We start from the raw sequence: 23,027 nt of genomic DNA on the forward strand, positions 1-23,027 counted from the left end.
GATGATGCAGATGTCTGATGTCAGCTTATTCCTCAGATGGTCGTACAGACATGGAGGTGGGCAGCACTTCAGATGGAATTCAACCCCAATATCCTAGCTTGCAGCCCCTCTTATAGTGAAAAGCTCAGCTGCAAGCCAGGTTGATGACATACATTCTTGGCCTTGCTGTCGAATCACAACAACTTGTCTCCTATGCTGTGGCTCTAGGGGCCACAATATTGTCCCACTGGCACCACAGTGAAGGGCACTCTAAAAATGAGATCAGTGTTTCAGGTATACAAGTGCTTTTCTGGGGTGCAACGGTGTCACTAAGTTCGGAACAATAGGCCTGGGACTTTCCAATACTGATTTAGAGAACCAAAGCATTACATCACATTCATGTTAGCTTAGAGCCATTCTGTCTGAAGAGTGCATTATCCAATAACAACATCTTGTGTCACTCTGCTGCTCTAGCCATTATATCGACTTAGTCACCAAGGAGATTTTCAGGAGTCCTTGGCTAGATGACTGACAGTCCTTGACAAGGTTTTTTGTATTGCAAGGCTTTTGCTGACTACATACATATTCACAGACCTTAGCAACAGGCTTCAGCAGTGAAAGATGGAGTTAGCTAAAGTCTGTATTTTAAAGTTCAGGTTGATAGTGCTGTCTATAGTGTTTTTATGTGGGACCCTTTTGCTCCCATAACCCCCCCCCCCCTTTCAAGGGGTTCAGCTTGAAAAAGGAGCTGAGTGGCTTGAAACACTAGCTAAAACACAACAGTGTGCATTTGCTCCATCACAAAAACTGCCATAACAAGGTTTCACAAGTTGGTGTAACTTAAAACACAGCATTTTGATTACAGTTATACATCTAGACTTAATAAATGGGTAGCATAGAACAATGTAAATATGCTTCAAACAATAACGACATAGTAACAGATATATAAGCATGAAAACGTATTATACTTGAACACACAACTACGCAATAAAGCAAAGGTCCTTAACTTGCATGCGAACATAATTTAGTGACTTAAAACTGAATAAGTAACAGTAGATATCCATGGAAGCCAAACGATATATAAATTCATAGAGGAAGAAAAATGCATTTTGTTGCAAAACATGGTTGTAAATGAGTGATGAACTACAGTGTTGGTGTAAGTACTTGATACACCATATTGAGCATCGTTGAATGGCCATTACATGGTGGCCATGGGCTGTCCTCGGCTGTGATACAGTCCATGTGAATCTTCCACTCAACAGAGGAATGATGAGATGAAAAACAATATAATCAAGGTTAACTGTGGCATACAATACACTGCTATAAGTATGTTGCAGAGTCCGTGTCACAGAGGCCATAGACACACATGCTTTTAAGTTTCTGGAAAGGCATGCAGTTCTGAATTTATAAAGGAAGGTATGGTACCTAAAATAACAATATTGCAATAAACACGGGCAATAATGATCAATACATAAGTATTGCAGTGAAGCTGTATTATTGATAGTGAAATGCAAATGTAGGAATAACCTATTCAGGATAGAAACCTACTAGCTCAAAGGTGAGTTATAGTCAGGTACAGTAGATAGTTCAATATTCCTGGAGGGCTCACAATTTATGTTATACCCAAGGTAATGGAGGGTTAAGCGACTAGCATACCATATAAAGGGAGTGGTTGTGTTAGGGGATTAAAACAACACAATGGGAGATGCTACTTACAAGCAGTTAAATATGTACCTGGTGTAGTCCCCACCCACTTCAAAGAATAACCTGACTTGTTTACTTAGAGCCAATGTTTGTTACAGGATGACATAAGAGGGTGTAAAGGCAATTAACATTGTTCATGGATTACAAACCTCTTTCTATATTCTCAGTCAACTCTGGGGCAAAATGTTTTGATGTAGGTGCCTGTTGAGAATTACTTTTTATGATATGTTTAAAATATATGTACCAATTTGCTATATCCAGATGGAAATATAGGGGTTCATTTTTAAAACAGAAAAATGTCCAAAGAAGGGCTCGAAGTGGCAGATGGACTTTTTTTTTTGCAAAAGCATCCAAATCGCTATTTTTGAAACTAATTTTTAAGACATTTGTATATGCAGTTAAGGGAGCTTGTCAATGTCAAGGGAGCTTGTTGGAGGTGTGTTTTGGGTGGGACTAGGGTGGGCTTACGATTTGGATGTTTTTCTGCAATAATGGAATATTGTAAAAATGTCCAGGGCAAAAATAAGAAGTTTTTGGCTAGACCTGTTTCAATAATTACTAAGGGGTCCTTTTACTAAGATGCGCAGAAAAATGGGCTGCGCTAGTGTAGGCGTGTGTTTTGGGCACGCACAGATCCATTTTTCAGCGTGCTTGTAAAAAAGGTCTTTTTAAAATTTTTGCCAAAAATGGACATGTGGCAAAATAAAAATTGGCACATGTCCATTTTGGGACTGAGACCTTACCACCACCCATTGACTTAGTGGTAAGGTCTAATGCGGTAACCGTGCAGTAATCATCCATGTGCGTAGAATGATGATTACTGCCCAGTTTCTGCCGTGCACAGGAAAATAAAAATTATTTTCCGGTGTGCGTAGTGGACAGACATAAAAAAAATGCAATTATCACCCGGGCCACGTGGTAGCCAGGGGGTAACTCCAAATTGACGCATGCAGGACATGCTTACGTGCCTCGGTGGCTTAGTAAGAGGGCCCCTCTAAGTGTCAAAAAGGTGTCCAAACTGACCAGATGACTATTAGAGGGATAAAGGCATGATCTCCCTTAATCACCCAGTGGTCACTGACCCTCTTCCACCCCCCTAAGAGGTGAAAGTGATAGTACAATCCAGCATCTATGACAGTCTCAAATGCTATAGCCAGTCCTGTTGGAGCAGCAAGCAGGTCCATGGAGTAGCCTAGTGGTCGATGCAGTGTACTGTAGAGAAGAGGACCCAGACCTATATCCCACTCTGGTACACTTGAGCTGGAAAGTGTGAGTGCCCCCCCCCCCCACAAAATATCTACTGAACCCACATATAGGTGACAACTGCAGGCATAACGGCTATTGTAGTGGTGTACAGTTGGTTATAGTACATTTTTTGCTATTTCTGGAGGCCTCACCATACAATGTAAGTGGACTATGATATGATGTGTACCTGGGACCTTTTATGTGACGTTCACTTAAATGCGCCCTAAGTTGCCCCACTGCTCTGCTGGAACATCTGTGTAGCCAGTCTAGTAACACTGCTGGCCCCCAGACATCCAAATTGCTTGTTTTGGGATGTTTTTCCCTAGGACATTTTTGTTTGAAAATGGCCCTTAAAGATGCTTTGAGCACAAAAACATTTAAAATAGAGTGATTCTTGAACCAAAAAAATAGACATGTTTCTGGATCGAAAATAAGGTTTGGAACTGGATTGTTGGATGTTTTCATTTGGACATCACATCATAAATGCACCACATAATTTACAGATAAGAATAAAAAATAAATGTGATCTTGCGGCCCATACAAAACAGACCTTTTTCACTGATTCTTGCCTTTTACACCATATCTCTGGAACGAATCCTTTCCAGAGAATAAAGATTCTTCATTTATTTATTTATAAAAATTTATATACCACTTTATTGGTATGCAAACATCAAATGTGGTTTACAGCCATTCAAAACATAACAATAAAATCACAATGATAAAAACAAACATATAAAAACATAGCATAGAGACATATATACAATCAGTAAAAATTCATAGTAGCTTCTCATCTGTTGCCAGAATTAAAGACCTGAACATTTCAAATTGACTAAACAAAGAGAGGATGAATGCAAGTGTTCTTTTATATTGCTCGTCCAACGTTACTAGAGTATGTTAATCTTTATAAGGTTTTCTGAGTAGAATGTCTATATCTATCTATCTATCTATCTATCTATCTATCTATCTATCTATCTATCTATCTATCTATCTATATATGTATATATATATACGTTGCACGGCTGTACAGGATATACACCTGCTTATTTATTTTTGAGCCAAGAGACATTACTATCATATAAAGAATGATCTATGAAAATGGACCAGAATGAGTCAAGTCAACAAGCAGATGGGTGGTTAATTGAGCATCAAAGGAAATTACAAGCTGCCAGGGAATTGGCCAGGTAGTATTCAGCACTGTAAATTGGATGTTAATAAGCAATTATTAGTGCTAATTGGGATTAATTAAGATTTACACGTACAACTCGCTAAGCATATTCTGTAATGTGATGCACATAAATTCAAAGTCGCATAGTTGAAAATGTGGAGTGGCCATGGGCGGGGTGTGAGAATTTCTAAAATCTATGTGCATTGTTATAGAACACATCCACTCTGCGCCTAACTTAGGCATCGGGATTTATGCCAAGTACAACATGGCGTAAATGGTCTTGACCAAATTTGGTCACGTGGAGACGTGCTTGGCATATTCTATATACCATGTGAAAATTTAAGCCTATTCTATAAAATGTAGGTGAGCTTTAGAGAATATGCCTAGCTGTATTTTTTACTGTGTGGAGTGGAATTGGTAGACGTTTGTTTACTCTTTCCAAAAATACTAGGACTAGGGGGCATGCAATGAATCTACAAAGTAGTAAATTTAATACAAATTGAAGGAAATTTTTCTTCATTCAACATGGCTAGAGAATGTGGTAAAGGCGGTTAGCTTAGTGGGGTTTAAAAAAGGTCTGGATTGCTTCCTAAAGGAAAAGTCCAAAGACCATTATTAAATTGACTTGAGGAAAATCCACTTCTTATTTCTGGGATAAGCAGCAGAAAATGTATTGAACTTTTTCGGGATCTTGCTAGGTATTTGTGACTTAGATTAGCTACTGTTGGAAACAGGATGCTGGGCTTGATGGACCTTTGGTCTGTCCCAGTGTGGCAATACTTAGTACTTATGCTCCAAAAGTTCCATTCATTATTCGTATTGCCATTTTTTTTCTAAAAAGTCTTTCCACTTCAGTTTGTAAATCACTGTACAGTAGAGTCTCATTTATCTGACCTTTGCTTATCTAACTGTCCGGTATATGCAACAAACCTTCATTGACATCACAGCATTGTCACTGAGATGTGTGCAGCTTTCCCTTTTCTGGTGTTATGTCCAGTTGAAAGGCAGCAGTGCTAGATAAGATTCTTGTGCACACTAAGGTACTCATTTTCAAAGCAGATGGAAGTCTTAAAATGCCTAAAAAAACAACCAAATCCTGATTTTGGAAAGTCAGAATTTGGACATTTCACACTGCAGTTTGTCTAAATAGCAAGGGGATGTGTTTTGGTTAGGTCTAGGGGGGGCCCAAAAGTAAGATGCCCAACAGAGATTTTTGAATGGGTAGAAATGTCCATATCTAAAAAGGACATTTTTACCTAGACCTGTCCAAGTTATAAAAGTCATGTCCTAGTCATGTCCAAGTTATAAAAGTTGCTTTAACTCACCAGCTAACCAATGGAGAAATTAAGGCATGACCCGCCTCAATCCCCAAGTAGTGGCTGTCCCCTTCCCTCTCCCCTGAAAGTGAAATTGGGAAGGAAAACCAGAATCTGTCAGCTGCAGGTATTATGGCCATTCTGAACAAGTCCCATTTCAACTTGAAAAAAATAATTCTGAGCCATCCAAAAACAGAAAAATACCTACTTTACCTCAGTATTTGACACCTGCAAGCCTGAAGGCTGTCGAAGTGGTGCATATTCAGGTACAGTAGGTAAGATTTACAGTGGGGTTCAAACCTGTGTCTCTTGGTTTACCATCTACTGCACTAACTACTAGGCTACTCCTTTGTTCTGCAGGGATATCTGTGTGGCCATATTTTTGAAAATGATGCCAGACAGACATTCATGTCCCTGTTTTTTGGTCATGCAAAAGTTAGACATTTCAGTTTGGAAAATGGCTATTCATTTTGGACGTTTTCAGTGCAAAAATGTCAATCTCACAGCCATAATAGAACAGGAGATCTAGACATTTTTCCTGTTCTGGCTGTTAGATGGCCTTTTGTTTTATGAGCAGGACTTTTTTTTGGACTGCATTTTTTAAAAATACCCCTCCATGCTTTTAAACTCTTATTACTATTTCTTCTATTATATTTACTTTTTATTCTTATTCTTAGATACTTTTCACTTAAAACCAAGGGGCCCTTTTACAAAGGCGTGCTGAAAAAATGGTCTGTGGTAGTGTAGACGCGTGTTTTGGGCACAAGCAGAAAAAACTTTTGCTGAAAATGGACGTAAGGCAAAATGAAAATTGGAGCGCGTCCATTTTGGGTCTGAGACCTTACCGCAAGCCCTTGACCTAGTGGTAAAGACTCACACAGTAATGACCTACGCGCATCAAATGCCACTTGGCGCACGTCCAATACGTGCCTCCGAAAAGGAAAATATTTTCTATCGTGGAATTCGGTGCACGCTGAACTCGGAATTACCACCGGGTGCTTGTGCTACCCTGGCTGTATGGCTGATTTGGTGCATGCTACTCGTGCATTAGCCCTCCCGTGCCTTTGTAAAAGGTACCCTGAGTGATGTACTTGGGATGTATTCTGATTTTTTTCTGTTTCTGTATTTTGCCTATTGTATATTTTATGGATGTTCTTATTGTGATTCACCTTGGATAAGGACAGAAAACAAATAATAAATCTAATCTAACCTAATCTAATTCTCCATTTCAGAAAGCAAATGCATGTGAATGTCGTAATTTATCAACATTTTGATTTACAGCTGCTCCTGGGCACATAAAGGTTTTCTAAAAGTGCTCATTTTGGGCAGCAACCCCAAATTGAAAGAACAAAAAGATTTATTTATGGCCACATGTGCTGGGGGCTTTTTACGGTAAAAAGGGCCCTGGTGCACTGGAAAAATGGCTCCCGCCACCAGCGCAGGGCCCTTTTTCCCACAGCTTGGTGGGGCTAAAATGGCAGACATACCTGTGTAAGTGGTACACACACATAAAAGTTCTGAAATACCCCTTAGCATGTGTAAGTGTTGGTCCATCCATGTGTAAGTTGTTGAGTTTCTCCATTGATGATTTCCACGTGGACACTTGTAAAATGGATGCTACTGCTGCATGTAGCCACAACATCCACTATTTCTGGGATAAGCAGTATAAAATGTTTTGTACTTTTTGGGGATCTTGCCAGGTATTTGTGACCTGGATTGGCCACTGTTGGAAACAGGATGCTGGGCTTGATGGACCTTTGGTCTTTCCCAGTATGGCAATATTTATGTACTTATATACACATGCATTACAACATGCCTTTTATAATAGGCTCTACATTGACAGATCATTTTCTAAAATGCTATCCAGAATTGTACATCTCCCAACCTGTATGTATCATTTCCAGTTTCTACATTGTATATAACATGGGCCTTATTAATGTTACTTTATAGGTGTAGGGTGTGATTTATTATCAATTTCCTGGTTCTTCTCTAAATCAGTTTGTTTCAAGTCTACAATTCCCAGCAGTATATCTGACTGGAATTGCCCAATTGTTAATAGCTTTAATTGCATTGCCTCTACTTAACTTTGACTTTAGAATTTTCCCAACGGAATATAATTTGAGCTCATTTCCATGTTGATCTGTTCATGTAGCAAATCTGAGGCTCAGGCTTCTAATAATCCTAGATACTTAAATTGTTCTTGTGCCAATTATTAAAAGAGACTTCCATAAATTAACTGTAAACTATCATACACGATTTTGCCTCCTTTAATTGTCAATGTTACACATTTGTCTAAGTCAGATTTCATTTCTTTGCCTTCACTAAAAATGTGAAAAATCTTTTGATTTCCCATGCAGTTTTAGGCTGTCTATATAGAGAAAATGTTTGTTTGCTTTACTTTGTTTTGACACTTGGTAACCATAGTTACTTTTATGTAGTGTTTCTTAGAGGGATCTTTTCCAGTACAAATAGCTGGGGCGGTAGTGATTCGTGGAATATTCCTTGTCTGATCCTGACTTTATCAATCTCTTCTCCATTTAGCTCCAGGAAGCTATTAATATTTTTAGAAATTTTCAGATACCTTTATTCACTACAAAAATGTCTAGACATGTAGAGTCATTTCATATCACCAAATATTGTGGGTTAATTGAACACTATCCAGCTTATTTTCGAAAGAGAAGGCCGGCCATCTTCCGACACGAATCGGGAGATGGCCGGCCATCTCTCAAGGCCGCAGAAATCGGCATAATCGAAAGCCGATTTTGGCCAGCCTCAACTGCAGTCTGTCGCGGAGCCGGCCAAACTTCAAGGGGGTGTGTTGGAAAGGGTAGCAAAGGCGGGACAAGGGTGTGCCAGGGCGTGCTTAAGAGATAGCCGGCTTTGCCCAATAATGGAAAAAAGAAAGCCGGCCCTGACGAGCATTTGGCCGACTTTACTTGGTCCCTTTTTTTTCAGGTCCAAGTCCCAAAAAAGTGCCCGAACTGACCAGATGACCACCGGAGGGAATCGGGGATCATCTCCCCTGACTCCCCCAGTGGTCACTAACCTCCTCCCACCCTCAAAAAAACAACTTTAAAAACTTTTTTTGCCAGCCTCAAATGTAATACTCAGGTTCATCACAGCAGTATACAGGTTCCTGGAGTAGTTTTAGTGGGTGCAGTGGACTTCAGGCTGGCAGACCCAGGCCCATCCTCCCCCCCCCCCACCTGTTACACTTGTGGTGGTAAATGTGAGCCCTCCAAAACCCACCCAAAACCCGCTATACCCACATGTAGGTGCCCCCCTTCACCCCTTAGGGCTATGGTGGTGGTGTATAGTTGTGGGTAGTGGTTTTTTTTTTTTTTGGGGGGGGGGGTTGGGGGCTCAGCACCCAAGGTAAGGGAGCTATGCACCTGGGAGCTATTTTTATTTTTAATTTTTAGAAGTGCCCTCTAAGGTGCCTGGTTGGTGTCCTGGCATGTCAGGGGGACCAGTGCACTACAAATGCTAGCCCCTCCCACGACCAAATGCCTTGGATTTGGCCGGGTTTGAGATGGGTGTCCTCGGTTTCCATTATCGGTGAAAACCGAGGCCGGCCATCTCAAACCCGGCCATCTCTGACATTTGGCCAGCCCCAACCGTATTATCGAAATGAAAGATGGACGCCCATCTCATTCGAAAATACGGTTGGCCCTGCTCCTTCGTGGCGCCGTCCTCGGAGATGGGCGCCCTTAGAGATGGGTGTCCCCGGTCAAAAATGCCCCTCTATATGTTACAAACATGAAAAAAATGGAGGACAAAGGCCTTAAAAATTGCCAGTGGTGCTTCAGTGCTTTCACTCATAAACTTAATCACCAAGACTGGCAATCACCATTTGCCCAAATACCTCCATATATACACAGTTACTTTATTATATAATCACATGTTCATTTTTAGTACTTTTTGTTATAACTAAAAAACACTTTTATAGTGCATCAGGCATAATTCATATGATCAAGACTTCAAATACACTACAAAAATGCTTTTTATTTATAAGAAAATGTATTAAAAATGAACAGGTGTTAAAGCCTGCTATTTACTGAAGAGTCCATTACAGAAAATGGGCCCTGCTGTAAATGTGTGTTAAATGGCATTATCATATCCTGTTAGTACATGACAACTGTTAGCATAATTTTATAACTGGTCACCTAGGTTAATAGAGCAAGAAAGTGCCTATTTTATAAAAATATTATTAAAATAAACTAGCTCAAATCCAGCAGAAACAGTGCTTAGAACTCTTCTGTGAATCCTCAACCTGAGTTAAATCTCACTGAATTTTTGGAGAGCTCTTTGGAGGTAATAACTGAAAGAACAACTCTTCTAGTGACTTTTGCTCTGGAACCAGATAGAAATAATATATTTTGTTTGTATTTCATTACATGAATGCATCTTTTTGGGGTTCTAAGGTTCACATTTTTCCAGATCTAGCTAGAGACACACAGAAAAGAAGACAAGAATTCTTGGTTTTAAAACCAAGTTGTGTTATAGGCACATTAGCATTTTTAACGCACGTAAATGGTGGACATGCGTTAAACGCTAATGCGCCCATAGCAATGTATAGGCGCATTAGTGTTTAACGCGCCTTAAAATTAAAGGTGCGTTAAAAACACTAACGCACCTTAGTAAACATATCCCCAAAAGTTCTCTCTCTGGGTGGATCTTTTGTGTTTAAATTAGCTTGTAGATGTTTGGTGTCTCTAAGGGGTCATTTTACAAAGGCACACTGAAAAATGGCCTGTGGTAGTGTAGGCGCAGGTTTTGGGCGCACACAGAATCATTGTTCAGCGCACCTGTAAAAAAGGCCTCTTTTTCCCCCTGAAAATCAAAATTGCCGCGCGTCCATTTTGGGTCTCAGACCTTACCGCCAGCCATAGTCCTAGCGGTAAAGAATTTGGGGGTAATGACCTGTGCACATCTGCTATGTGCACCAGAAAATAAAAAATATTTTTCAGACGTGCGTATCGGACGTGGGCCCAAAATAAAATTACTGCAAGGGCCATGCAGTAATCGGGCGTTAAGTCCATTTTGGCGCATGTTGGGCATGCGTAGGCACCTACATGACTTAGTAAAAGGGGCCCTAAATGCAGTTAATGATGTTTTCTTTGACCTAAAGAAACTGCAGGAATTTATTTCTCATAAGGAGGGTGAAAGAAATGTTTCCTTGAATGAACCCACTTGATATAATATGCTGTATAAACTGGCTGTGAGTGTTTGACTCTTTCCTGCTGCATAATTGATTTAGATTAATAATAACGTATTCTTTTTAGTATTTCCTTGTATCTTGGTCAAGAATATTGTGGACTAAGTTTGAAGGAATGTTTCCTTAATTTTCTTTAAGTTCAATGTATCTTGTATTTTGCTGATTTTGCTAATACATTTATAAGTTTATTCTTTGAATGTAATATTAAACCTATACATAAAAAGTAAACAAAAAAAAAAGAAAGAAAAGAAATTGTGCTTAGATTGAAAATGCAGACATTACGCTTGTTAAACAACAGGTGTAAAGGTTTCTGTGTACAATATATACATAGGCATGTATCATGATTCTGCACACTCTCTACCCAAGAATACTTACCCCCCAAATTCTATATATGGCTCAAAGTACATAACTTAATTGGATAATGAGCCAATCAGCACTGATAATTGGGTGGTAACAACCAATTATCAGCACTAATTGGGCTTAATTAGGAGTTAGATGCACATTAGATCTGCGCCTATGATGTTATGCACACATCAGATCTGCACCTAATTTCTACCATAACTATATGGGGGTGTGGTTAGGGGCATTCCAGGGGCATTCCCAGAATGTGTGCTCATAAATATAGAATCATGCCTAAATGTAGGTGTGCAGTTAGGCCTGCTCAGAGCAGGCCTAATTCCAGACACTTACATTTAGGTGCAGTAATGTGCTACACGTGATTCTATAAAAGACGCATACCCCTTATAGAATTGAGCTAAGCGCATTTTTGTTTGTCACCGATTTTGTTGGTGCCATATACAGAATTTGGGTCTTACTGTATGAATACACACCAGCTTGCACCACATGCAATTTAGGCAGGGACTAACATTGTAAAATCTAATTATGTGCAAAACTGTTGTACAAAATTATACAGTTACTATTTTAATCAATTCTCATGACCAAAAACTTTAATTGAAATTAAGATGGGGTATCATACTTGTGCACTACTAATGGCCTACTGAAACAATAGCTGACTTACAAGTAATTTCATCATTTACCCCCATTTTTTATTTATATAACAAAGAGAACGATGCACTTAGCTGCATAACTTTGTTAAAGCAGTGCAATAACTCAAGTCCTGACGTCAGCCTTTCGGCATATGCAATCCACATGTCAAAGGAACTTGAGTTGTAAATCTCTTTCCTTTGTTTTTTTTTTTCCAAAATTTACTGATACATCAAATTTTAAATAAGCATAAACATAAACTTGCGATTTTATAATTCTTTCAGGACATTGAGCACTGTTACAAAATGGCTGCTATTATCTTTAAATGCTATTTTTGATAGTCATATAATAACATATGTTAGGAGTAAAAAAAATTCAGTACCATTGTCTGTGGAAGTATGTTGTGGCTATTTAATGAACTGTATATTTCCCTAACATTTCAGGAATATTTCTTTCTGATACATATGAAGCATTTTATCTAACTGAATAATGTAAATATTTGTCCACATTTATTTCTATTTCAGGTTTATTTCCTTTGGTTTCATGCGAAGGATATCATCCAGTCATTCAAAACGCTTGAAAGGTAAATGATTTTCATGTTTTAAACTGAAAGGAAAAATACAGTTTACAATTTACATCAAGAACAAAAGAAAGAACATGGTTCTTTTCCCATTCCCTTGTTACAGCTTTTAGCTAGTTCTGTTTTTGAAAATATGCTGTGAAACTACTGGGTTAGAAAGAAATATAAAAATAAATAAATATTTTTGAATCTACTTACCTTCTAAAAGATGGCAATTCTGTATACCCTAATTAGGCTTACCAACCCATTATAACATCTACTATTGTTTTTGTACTATTAAACATGGAGGGGACCCTTTTGTCCTTAAGGTAGTATCTATTAGATTACTTCTCTGTCACTCTCCCTCTACTATGATTCTTTATCGATACATATAGATGGCTCAAAACCTTTGTCCTGCCTGTTCATTTAGGTGCCCTTTTAGTAAGCCATGTAAGCGTCTATGCGCGCCAAAATGGAGTTACCGCCTGACTACCGCGCAGCTCTTGTGGTAATTTCATTTTTGACGCGTGTTCGATATGCACGTCTGAAAAATATTTTTTTTATTTTTGAGCGTGTGTAACGGACGCGCACCAAGTGGGATTTGACGAGTGTAGGTCATTACTGCCCGGATTCTTTACCACTAGGTCAATGGCTGGCGGTAAGATCTCAGACCCAAAATGGACGCGGGGCAATTTTGATTTTGCTGCATGTCCATTTTTGGCAAAAAAAGGCCTTTTTTAGAGGCGCACTAAAAAATGGATCGGTGCATGCCCAAAACCCACGCCTACACTACCACAAGCCATTTTTCAGTACGCCTTTGTAAAAGAATCCCACATTGTACTCCTTCTGACTTCACTGGTTCATTTGAAGACCTTAGTAACAGAATTTGGCCTTAATTATGGTGCACTGTTGCTTTGAGGAAATTTTAACATCCATGTGGACAACCCATCTACTCATCTGTCTATTAACTTTGTCTTCCTTGCCTGCCTGGGCTTTTCACCGCTATTTAGAACTCCTACCCACACTGGTGGTCACTTTGGATCTTGTCACCAGATGTTACTGGATTTTCTCATACCATACCCCATGTATTGTTTCTCTACCATGGGCTGATCGTTACTTTTTTGGCATCTTGGTCTCTTAACAAACAACTAACCCACAATTATGTTCTGCTTTTACATGTCCCTTTCATTCATTTGAAAGAGAACTGTTTATTTTATAATGTCTCTCACTTTTACCCCTGCTCTATAATATCTCCCTTGAGGAGAAGATTTCTATCTGGCCCCTTTATTCAACCAAAGTGCTGAATGAACTTTCCCCTCTGCAGTGCCGTAGCGAGGGCGGCTGACACCCGGGGTGGGTCGCCGCTGCGCACCCCCCCGGGTGCAGCCCCCCCTCGGCGCGCACCCCCCTCTGGCGCGCACCCTCACCCGGAGCGCAATCTTACCTAGTTTAGAAGCGAGGGGCGGGCGGGAGGACCGATCCGCCCCCGAGTCCATGACGCTGGGAGCTGCGTCGGCTCCATTGGTTCCTTGCTGTCTCTGCTCCGGAACAGGAAGTAACCTGTTCCGGGGCAGAGGGAGCAAGGAACCAACGGAGACGACACCCCCCCAGTCTAGATATAGGGCATTGTTAAAACAGGCCAAAGCCACTTTCATTTCACAGAGAATTCATTCTACTGAAAATTACCTGTGACGGTTATTACAGGTTGTTTATTCTCTTTGCTCTACTGACAACTTTTCTTCTGGGTCTCCTGGTTTTACTCCTGATTATTTTTTGCTTTTCCTCCTTGATAATTTGGCCAGTCTGCAGGGACTTTCTGTGCAGACATTACATTTCTTCCTCCCTCTTCCATTATCTCCCCTCATCCCATGTTGTATTACCTCTATACCTTGTCCCCAAAGTGCCTTCAGTAACTTTACTCCTCTATCTTATTTCAGTCTTGGGCAAATCATTCCCTCTATGAAACTTTTGTCTTGACTCTCTTTCAGCATTCTAGTTAAGCATTCTTGGTTCTCTTTATCTTTTTTTCTGGATATTATTAATTCTAACTTGACCCTAGGGATTGTTCTGACAGTATACTATGGAAACAATCTATACTTAAACTGCTGTTAAAAATATATCATGCATGTCAAAATGGAGTTACTGCCCGGCTACCGCATGGCTTTTGCAATAATTTCATTTTTGGCGTGCGTCCAATGCGCGCGGCCAAAAAATAATTCAGACATGCATATTGGGTGTGCGCCAAATTACATTTGATGTGCGTAGGTCTTTACCGCTCGGTTAACGTGTGAGACTTTACCACTAGGTCTATGGCTGGTGGTATGGTCTCAGACCCAAAATGGACACATGGCAATTTTCATTTTGCTGCACATCCATTTTTCGCCAAAAATTTTAAAAAGGCATTTTTTACAGGTGCGCTGAAAAATGATACTGCACATGCCCAAAGCATGCATCTACACTACCGCAGGCCATTTTTTAGCGTGCCTTTGTAAAAGGGCACCCAGGGAAGCTAACGAACTGGGTAACAGAATAAGAACGGGCAATTTTAATTACCTAAACAATTAGAGCTAGAGCAGTATATAACCAAGAAAATCTTTCAAAACTGCTCTAATCTGTGCTATGTGATCCCTAATGTATTTGATTTTATCTTATAAAAAAATAGTGGAGAAAAAAGACCTCAACCAGGCAAAAATCACCACTATTTAAGGCAGATAGTAATAGCTTAATCATTGTTCAACTCCTCCCCCCCCCCCCCCCCCCCCCCGGCATGGTTAATAAGTGAGGTGAAGAAGGCTATTAGAGCTAAAAGCATCCTTCTGAAAATGGAAGAATTGCTGGGCTGTCCCTTGGCAGTAAATCAAACAATGAATGAATTAATTAATAGTCAAACATATTCTCAGAAATTAATTCTATGACAAACATTTGTCTGAAAAGGCTGAAATTATCCAGCCCATACATCATTATTAAGTTATTGTTAAAGAAGGAGACCTCATTTGTTTGTTACAACTGATGACGCAGCATTAAAATAACAAAAAATAGTCCTAGATCCCCTGAAAGCAAAAGTGTATGAAGGCGGAGAGGAAAAAACACTGCATAGGAAAAACTCAGTTGAATAGACTGCATCAAGTTTCAAGAGAAAACAGTATTTCATTACTTCTCACTGGAGTCTTCCATCTGTCCATGTGTAAGGTACTAACTGCATTCACAGAATATATTCAGTCTACATTTTTAAAGGACGTTGAGTTTGGAAAACAGATATTTAGGTCTATGTGTACAGAATTGTAACAGCACATTATAATATGTTTACCAAATGTGAAGCACACTTACAGTGGTTGAAAATATCCATCTGCCTGTGGGGCTCATTTTCGAAAGAGAAAAACTTCTAAAAAGTGGCATAAAACAGCATTTGGATGTCTTTCTTGCCAAGACGTCCAAATCGGTATTTTTCAAACCCATTTTCTAGTCTTTTTTTCTATGCTTTTAATCTGCAGTGTGTCCAAATCTCAAAGGGGCATGTTGGGGAGCGTTAAGGGCTGGATATGGGCATTCCTAAAACCTGAACGTTTTTCAGCCATAATGGAACAAACCAAAAATGTCCAGGACTAAAACCAAGATGTTGTTAACTACACCTGTTTTAATAACGACACAGCCATAAATGTGCCTTAAATGGCTTGATGACCACTGGAGGAATAAAGAAAATACCTCACCTTACTCTCCCAATGGTCACTGATCCTCCTCCCACCCCCCAAAAATGTAAATTAAACAGTATATACCAGCTTCTATGACAGCCTCAGATGTTATAGCCAATCCTATTAGAGCAGCAAGCAGGTCCCTGGAGTAGCCTAGTGGTCAGTGCAGTGCATGGTGGAGAAGGGGACTCAGGCCCATAATCCACTCTAACTGTTACACTTGTGGTGAAAAGTATGAGCCCTCCAAAACCCAACAAAAACCTACTGTACCCTGCTCCATTACAGCACTGTATGATTATCTCCCAGTTGGTGAGACGTCATATGTGTGTGCCCGATGCAAAGAGTTCCTAGCTCTCAGAGAACGTGTCCATTCTCCTGAGGCTAGAGTAGCAGAATTGGTTGGAGCTGAGGGAGACAGAGAGGTACATAGAGGAGACCTACAGGGATGTTGTAGAGAAGTCCCACCTCCAATCTGGTAGCCTCTACCTTGGAGGGAGGTCTCCTAGAAGGAGAGCATCGCGCTGGTGAAGTAGGAAGTACTCCTGTAGGCAGGACCTGCCCACCAGGGGATGTACTATCCTCTCACACTGAGGATATGTCTCCAAGTGCTGCCCAGGAGGGAAGGGTTAGGACAGCTGTTGTAGTAGGTGATTCGATCATTAGGCATATAGATAGCTGGGTGGCTGGTGGATGTGAGGATCGCCTGGTGACTTGCCTGCCTGGTGCGAAGGTGGCAGACCTCACGCGTCACCTAGATAGGACTTTAGATAGTGCTGGGGAGGAGTGAGCTGTCTTGGTACATGTGGGTACCAATGACATAGGAAAATGTGGGAGAGAGGTTCTGGAAGCCAAATTTAGACTCTTAGGTAGAAAGCTCAAGTCCAGAACCTCTAGGGTAGCATTTTCTGAAATGCTACCCATTCCATGCGCAGGGCCCAAGAAACAGGCAGAGCACCGGAGTCTTAATGCGTGGATGAGACGATGGTGCAGGGAGGAGGGTTTTAGATTTGTTAGGAACTGTGCAACATTCTGGAGAAGGGGGAGCCTATTTCTAAAGGATGGGCTCCACCTTAACCAGGGTGGGACCAGGCTGCTGGCATCTGCATTTAAAAAGGAAATAGAGCAGCTTTTAAACTAGAAATGGGGGGAAGGCTGACAGTCGCTCAAAAGTGCATGGTTCGGGATAAGGTATCTTTCAAAGGAACCACCAAAACAGGGAAGATAGGGTATCCTGATAGTGAGGTTGCAAAACAGACCATAGTAGATCAGGGACAAGATGCACTAAACTTAACGAACAAGTTAATGACCCTTTAACAAACAGTTTTCCTACCCTGGCATGCATTAAAGCCCAATTTCTGATGATGATAGCAGCAAACAAAAACGGAATGCAGATGAGCAAATTGTGTAGAAACCCTATTGAAATGAGATGCACTAAAGTTTTCCGCTTGCCCTAACGCTGGAAAACTACCGGAAAGCTAACGAGAGGTCTGTACCTCTCGTTGTGGCTGCCCAGCTAAAACTTTAATGTAAAAACAAAAAACAAATCGCGAAGGGGGCAAAAATGCTCGCCAGGAGCGTCCTTTATTGAGGCCCGAGGTCGCCGCTGCTCCCCGCTCCCCCTGCATCAAAAAATCAAAACTTTAAGTTGCCCCGGCCCCCCTCCTTTCCTCTCTTTCTCCCCAGCTCTGCCTCCTGCCATCCTCCACCCCTGTGCCCCACCCCGCCGCCCCCCTAAGGTCGTCGCCGCCGCTCCCCCCCCCCCACCGGGCCCCCCTCCATCTTACCGGGCCCGCGCAGCGCCTCTCACCTCTGTGTGAAGGCGCTGCACGGGCAAGTAGAACAGCTGATCACTTCTTCGCTGAGTCTTCGGACGTCCCTCCTTTCCTCCTGGGCCCACCCTCGTCTGACAGGAAAGGAGGGACGTCCAAAGACTCAGCGAAGAGGCGATCAGCTGTTCTTGCCCGTGCAGCGCCTTCACACAGAGGTGAGAGGCGCTGTGTGGGCCCGGTAAGACGGAGGTGGGCCCGGTGGAGGGGGGAGCGGCGGCGATGACCTCAGGGGGGTCGGCGGGGGCGGGGCATGGGGCGGAGGATGGTGAGAGGCGGAGCTGGGGAGAAAGAGAGAAGAAGAGAGGAAGGGAGGGGGGGGGCCGGGGCAGCTTAAAGTTTTGACTTTTGGGAAGAGGGGAGCAGCGGCGACCTCGGGCGGGCGGGCAGGCGGGGGCAAGGACGTCCATAAAGGATGTGTTTTTAAAAAAAAAATTCTTATGCACATTAGCCACGCTGATAACGTGTGCTTTCTGTGCGCATGCGTTTCCTATTCCGCTACAGGGGATTGCACCAGATTAGTGAAACTTTCATGCATCCGACTTTTGAATACCGCACCGAACATTTCTGAGGTGTGTTTTTAGTGCATTCTTCATTTTTTCAAATTCGGTAAGCACTTTTACGTTTTAGATTCTTTTACATTTGGTTGATGCATCTTGCCCAAGGTGTCTTTAATAAAAATAAAAAATAGACAAAAGATAGCAAATTAATACTGTCAAGTAATGAGCATGATGTAAATAGGAACAACAAACATAGTTTGAAATGTCTATATGCAAATGTCAGGAGCCTAAGAAATAAGATGGGAGAGTTAGAATATATTGGACTAAATGAAAAATTAGATATAATAGGCATCTCTGAGACCTGGTGGAAGGAGGATAACCAGTGGGACACTGTCATACCAGGGTACAAATTATATCGTAGTGATAGGGTGGATTGAATTGGTGGAAGGGTAGCATTGTATATTAATGAGAGTCTTGAATCAAATAGATTGAAAATTCTGCAGGAAACAAAACACTTCTTGGAATCACTATGGATTGAATTCCATGTGTAAAGGGGAAAAGAATAGTGATAGGAGTGTACTACCGTCCGCCTGGCCAGGATGAACAGATGGATGCAGAAATGTTAAAGGAAATTAGGGACACAAACAAACTGGGCAACGCAATAATAATGGGTGATTTCAATTACCCCGATATTGACTGGGTAAATGTAACATCGGGGGACTCTAGGGAAGTAAAATTCCTTGATGAAATCAAGGGCAGCTTTGTGGAGCAGCTGGTACAGGAGCCGACGAGAGAAGGAAAAATTCTAGACCTAGTCCTTAGTGGAGCGCATGATCTGGTGCTGGGGCCGCTTGATAACAGTGATCATAATATGATCGGATTTGATATTAGCTTTGAAATAAGTATACATAGGAAATCAAATATACGTTAGCATTTAACTTTAAAAAAAGGAGACTATGATAAAATGAGAAGAACGGTGAAAATAAAAATTTGGAGGAGTGGCTGCAAGGGTCAAAATTTAACTTCAGGCGTGGATGCTGTTCAAAAATACCATCCTGGAAGCCCAGGCCATATATATTCCGCGTATTAATAAAGGAGGACGGAAGACCAAACGATAGCCGGCATGGTTAAAAAGTGAGGTGAAGGAAGCTATTAAAGCTAAAAGAAAATCCTTCAGAAAATGGAAGAAGGAACCGACTGAAAATAATAAGAAACAGCGTAAGGAATGTCATGTCAAATGCAAAACGCTGATAAGGAAGGCAAAGAGGGACTTCGAAAAAAAGATGGCGTTGGAGGCCAAAATACATAGTAAAAATTTTTTAAGATATATTAAAAGCAGGAAGCCCGCAAAATAATAGGTTGGACCGCTAGATGACCGAGGAGTAAAAGGGGCGATCAGGGAAGACAAAGCTGCAGCGGAGAGATTAAATGAATTCTTTGCTTCGGTCTTCACCGAGGAAGATTTGGGTGGGATACCGGTGCCAGAAATGGTATTCAAAGCTGACGATTACTGCCGGGTAAGCGCCAAAAATGAAATTACTGCCTGGTGCACGCGGTAGCGCCAATTTGACATGCATTGGATGCACATAGGTGCCTACACACCTTCGTAAAAGAGCCCTTAAGGGCCTCTTTTACAAAGCCGCAATACTGATTCCTGGTGCGTCAAATGAGAGGAAGCCCATTTAAATCCTATGGGCTTTATGGCACTTCTTCAATGATTTTCTGTTTCAAAATGAGCCCCAGAGTGAACTGTTGTATCAGCAGCTGCAGAACCTTTGTCTTTAGATACAAGAAAAGAACAATGTTTAGCAGGGAAACTATAGTAAAGTTTCACTGCTTCTTGTGTCTAAAGCCCACAAACAAAATTCAGCAACTGACCAACTATTGAAAAAGGTTTTAAAAAAGCCACTGACTCGTTTGTCCCACCCAGTGCCAGCAATGACATTAAAACTTCTACATTATCTCGGGAGTTAACATTTCCAGGTAGTATAGACAATAGATAAAGCAGAAACATTTTTCTGCACAATGAAGAGATTCTACTTGCCATCAATAATGTACTGAGCACCTGAGCAAAGTTCAAGAACATCTTTCAGAATGATGGGAGTGGATAATCCTTTTATTTAAACATGGGTCGGTGTAATCCCAGAAAGCATTAAGGATTTCATTTCTATATTGCAGAAATGCTGGGAAAAGTTCTGTTAATTCCTACTGGGCTAGATTTTGTAGAAGTTTAACTGGATGCAAGACATACTTGAGATTTTACAGAAAATGAAAAGGAGCTGAGCATTTTCCTGGATGGATACATTGTTTCAATTCATTTAATTGCATTCATATTCTACTCTTATCCATGATTTTAGTCCTCAAATACTAGGCAGAACTTACCTGTCATGATAATTAAGGTTCAAACACTTAACTTTGATGTAATAATCAGAACATTCCTGGATGTGTTATCTGAGCTCCTAGCCTGAAATGCCCTGTTTCCTCAATTAATGAAAGGACCCTCTGTATGAGACCCTGAACTTCCTTTCTACTGGAACCCACAATTTAATATGTCATTCACAAAGGAATAAATATAGTTTCTGTCCTGTACAGGGCTTTTTTTGAGGGGGTACTTGGGGGTACTGAGTACAGGCACCTTTTCTATTGTCTGCTAAAATTGACCCATGGTTCCCAAGTTTTAATGAAAGAGCTCAGGCTCTACACACCAATTCTGCCTTGTCATTGATTCTGTGATTGGTTGCAGGGGGCCTGGCTATTGTGGGGTAGGTCCCTCAGTGATCACAACACCCCTGAAGGGTGTCCTAGCATTTAAGTACCAGCACCTTGTTTGCTAAAAAAAATGCACTGGTCCTGTATATCGAACAGTTCAATCCAAGTAACATAAAGATAACACAGAATAAGAGAATTATAAAATCCCTGGGGAAGGAAAGTAAATGTGAGTTGTTTATTCTGGAGTGTTAAAACCAACCTGTCTTGACCTTCTGGATGGCGTTTATAGCAAAGTAGCAGTTTGCCAAATCAACTACAGAAAAATATTTATTTTCTGGGGTGATGGAACTTAAAATGTCCAGAACAGAGGTAATAACAGGTGCTACAGCTTTAATACCCTTGTTAAATTTATCAGCAATCCACAATTAAGCCCCAATATATACCACCAACCTTTTTTTTATTGCGCTTGGAGAAAGAGGGAGGCTGTGCTCCTGTGTTGTAAAAAGCAGGAATGTTTCGCATACATTGTGTGTGGACTTAAGTCACGTTTGATGTGCATTCAGCTTTCAGCTGGTTTCTTCATTCTAAACAATAAAATTGAAGACCCCTGATGAGGCGCTTTGCGCCAAAGCACAGCCCGTGTCAGGTCAGTGGTACAAGATGATGTACAAGACACATGTTGTGCAATTAAAGGATTTGCCCCACTTGTGAAGGCTCCTATTACCCCTCCCCACCCCACTCCATTGTACCTTAGGTAAAGATAACCACCTGATACTTATGCTTTTCATTTTAAATTATAGCTGATAAATAATTTTTAAAAATCAGATTTTAACCTCTTAATGTATGCCCTATTTTCTTACCCCCTCATTCAGGGGTGCCTTTATAGAGTGGTGGTAAGCCCAACACAGGCTTACTGCTCGGTCTTTCGGGACTACCGCCGGACCAATGCGGTCACCGGTGGTAGTCCCGCCCTGAGCGCATGCCATTTCCAGTGGAAAAAAGAAAGCTCCCAGAAATGGCTAGTGCGGTGGTAACCCAGTGGTAATTGGGCATTGCTGCATGCTGCCCAGTCACCACTGGGTTATTGCCACAGCATTTATCGCCACCTCAACGGGTGACAGTAAGGGCTCCTTGCTGCATGGTCAAGCAGTGAGAGTTATCTCACCGCATGGCCATTTTTTTCAGGTTTTACTAGCATCAGGAAAAAGGGCCCTGGTGCATGGAAAAAATATCCCCACCACCAGCGCAGGGCCCTTTTTCCTGCAGCTTAGTAAAAGGACCCCTCAGTGTATTTTATATTGTATATTACTTAGATAAGCAATTCTATATGGGATATGTCAAACAAAGGTGAACTATGAACTAGGATCCAGAGGTTTGGGTTCTGTCACATAAGTTGTGGCCTTATGCAATTTTCCACATTTCCATTTTTGCCCTGTTTAACATCATGCAAATGCCTCCTAACCATTTTTTTAAACGGGTTGGAGCTATCCATGTGAATCATATAAAGAATGCAGCAGGGCCACCGAGAGACAAAGCTGGGCCTGGGGCAAACAATCTTCAGGGCACCACTGCTGCCTCACCCACCACCACTGTTCCCCCCCCACTCAGTGGTGTGCTGGTAAATGTTTAACAACAGGCTCTCTCCCCGGTCCACCTCTGCACCCCCCTCCGTCCACCTCTGCCCCCTCCCCAAATTGCAGAGCTGGCTATAGCCTTGGAGAGAGCCTTGGGGGGGGGGGGGGGGACAATGCATTACTCTCTCCAGGAAAAAAAATTAAATGCTCCCAGGTTCCAATCTAATTCATGTTTAATGTGGGATAAAATGCCATAAATAAGTAAATAAATATAAACTTTTAACGTTGAGCACTTGTTTCTCAAAGTGGAAATATTCCAAACACTAAAATGAAAATAAAATGATTTTTTCTACCTTTGTTGTCTGGTGACCACTAACCACAATCGCTCAACTGCAAAACACTATACACAACTTTGTGCAAAAACACACTCAGAACCTTACAGTACCATAAATATTACACTGGGCAGAACTTAATACACCAATATACCACCCATACGGAAAATGCAGACTGTCAACAATATGAAACAAGGGATGATAATATCACAATTCTCATGTAGAGC

At 41.3% G+C, this 23,027-nt stretch overlaps 1 protein-coding gene across 1 annotated transcript in view; it reads left to right on the forward strand.

Moving 5' to 3' along the window:
* The window catches only part of LOC115459180 (proton channel OTOP1-like), a gene marked incomplete at both ends in the record, with an annotated part of 96,315 nt that overhangs the window by 54,569 nt on the left and 18,719 nt on the right, over positions 1 to 23,027 (forward strand). Inside the window, 1 exon segment of the mRNA XM_030189042.1 lies at positions 12,136 to 12,194. Within this exon segment, the coding sequence (XP_030044902.1) occupies positions 12,136 to 12,194 (59 nt within the window).

Source organism: Microcaecilia unicolor, unplaced genomic scaffold (assembly GCF_901765095.1).
Source record: "Microcaecilia unicolor unplaced genomic scaffold, aMicUni1.1, whole genome shotgun sequence".
Lineage (NCBI taxonomy): Eukaryota > Metazoa > Chordata > Amphibia > Gymnophiona > Siphonopidae > Microcaecilia > Microcaecilia unicolor.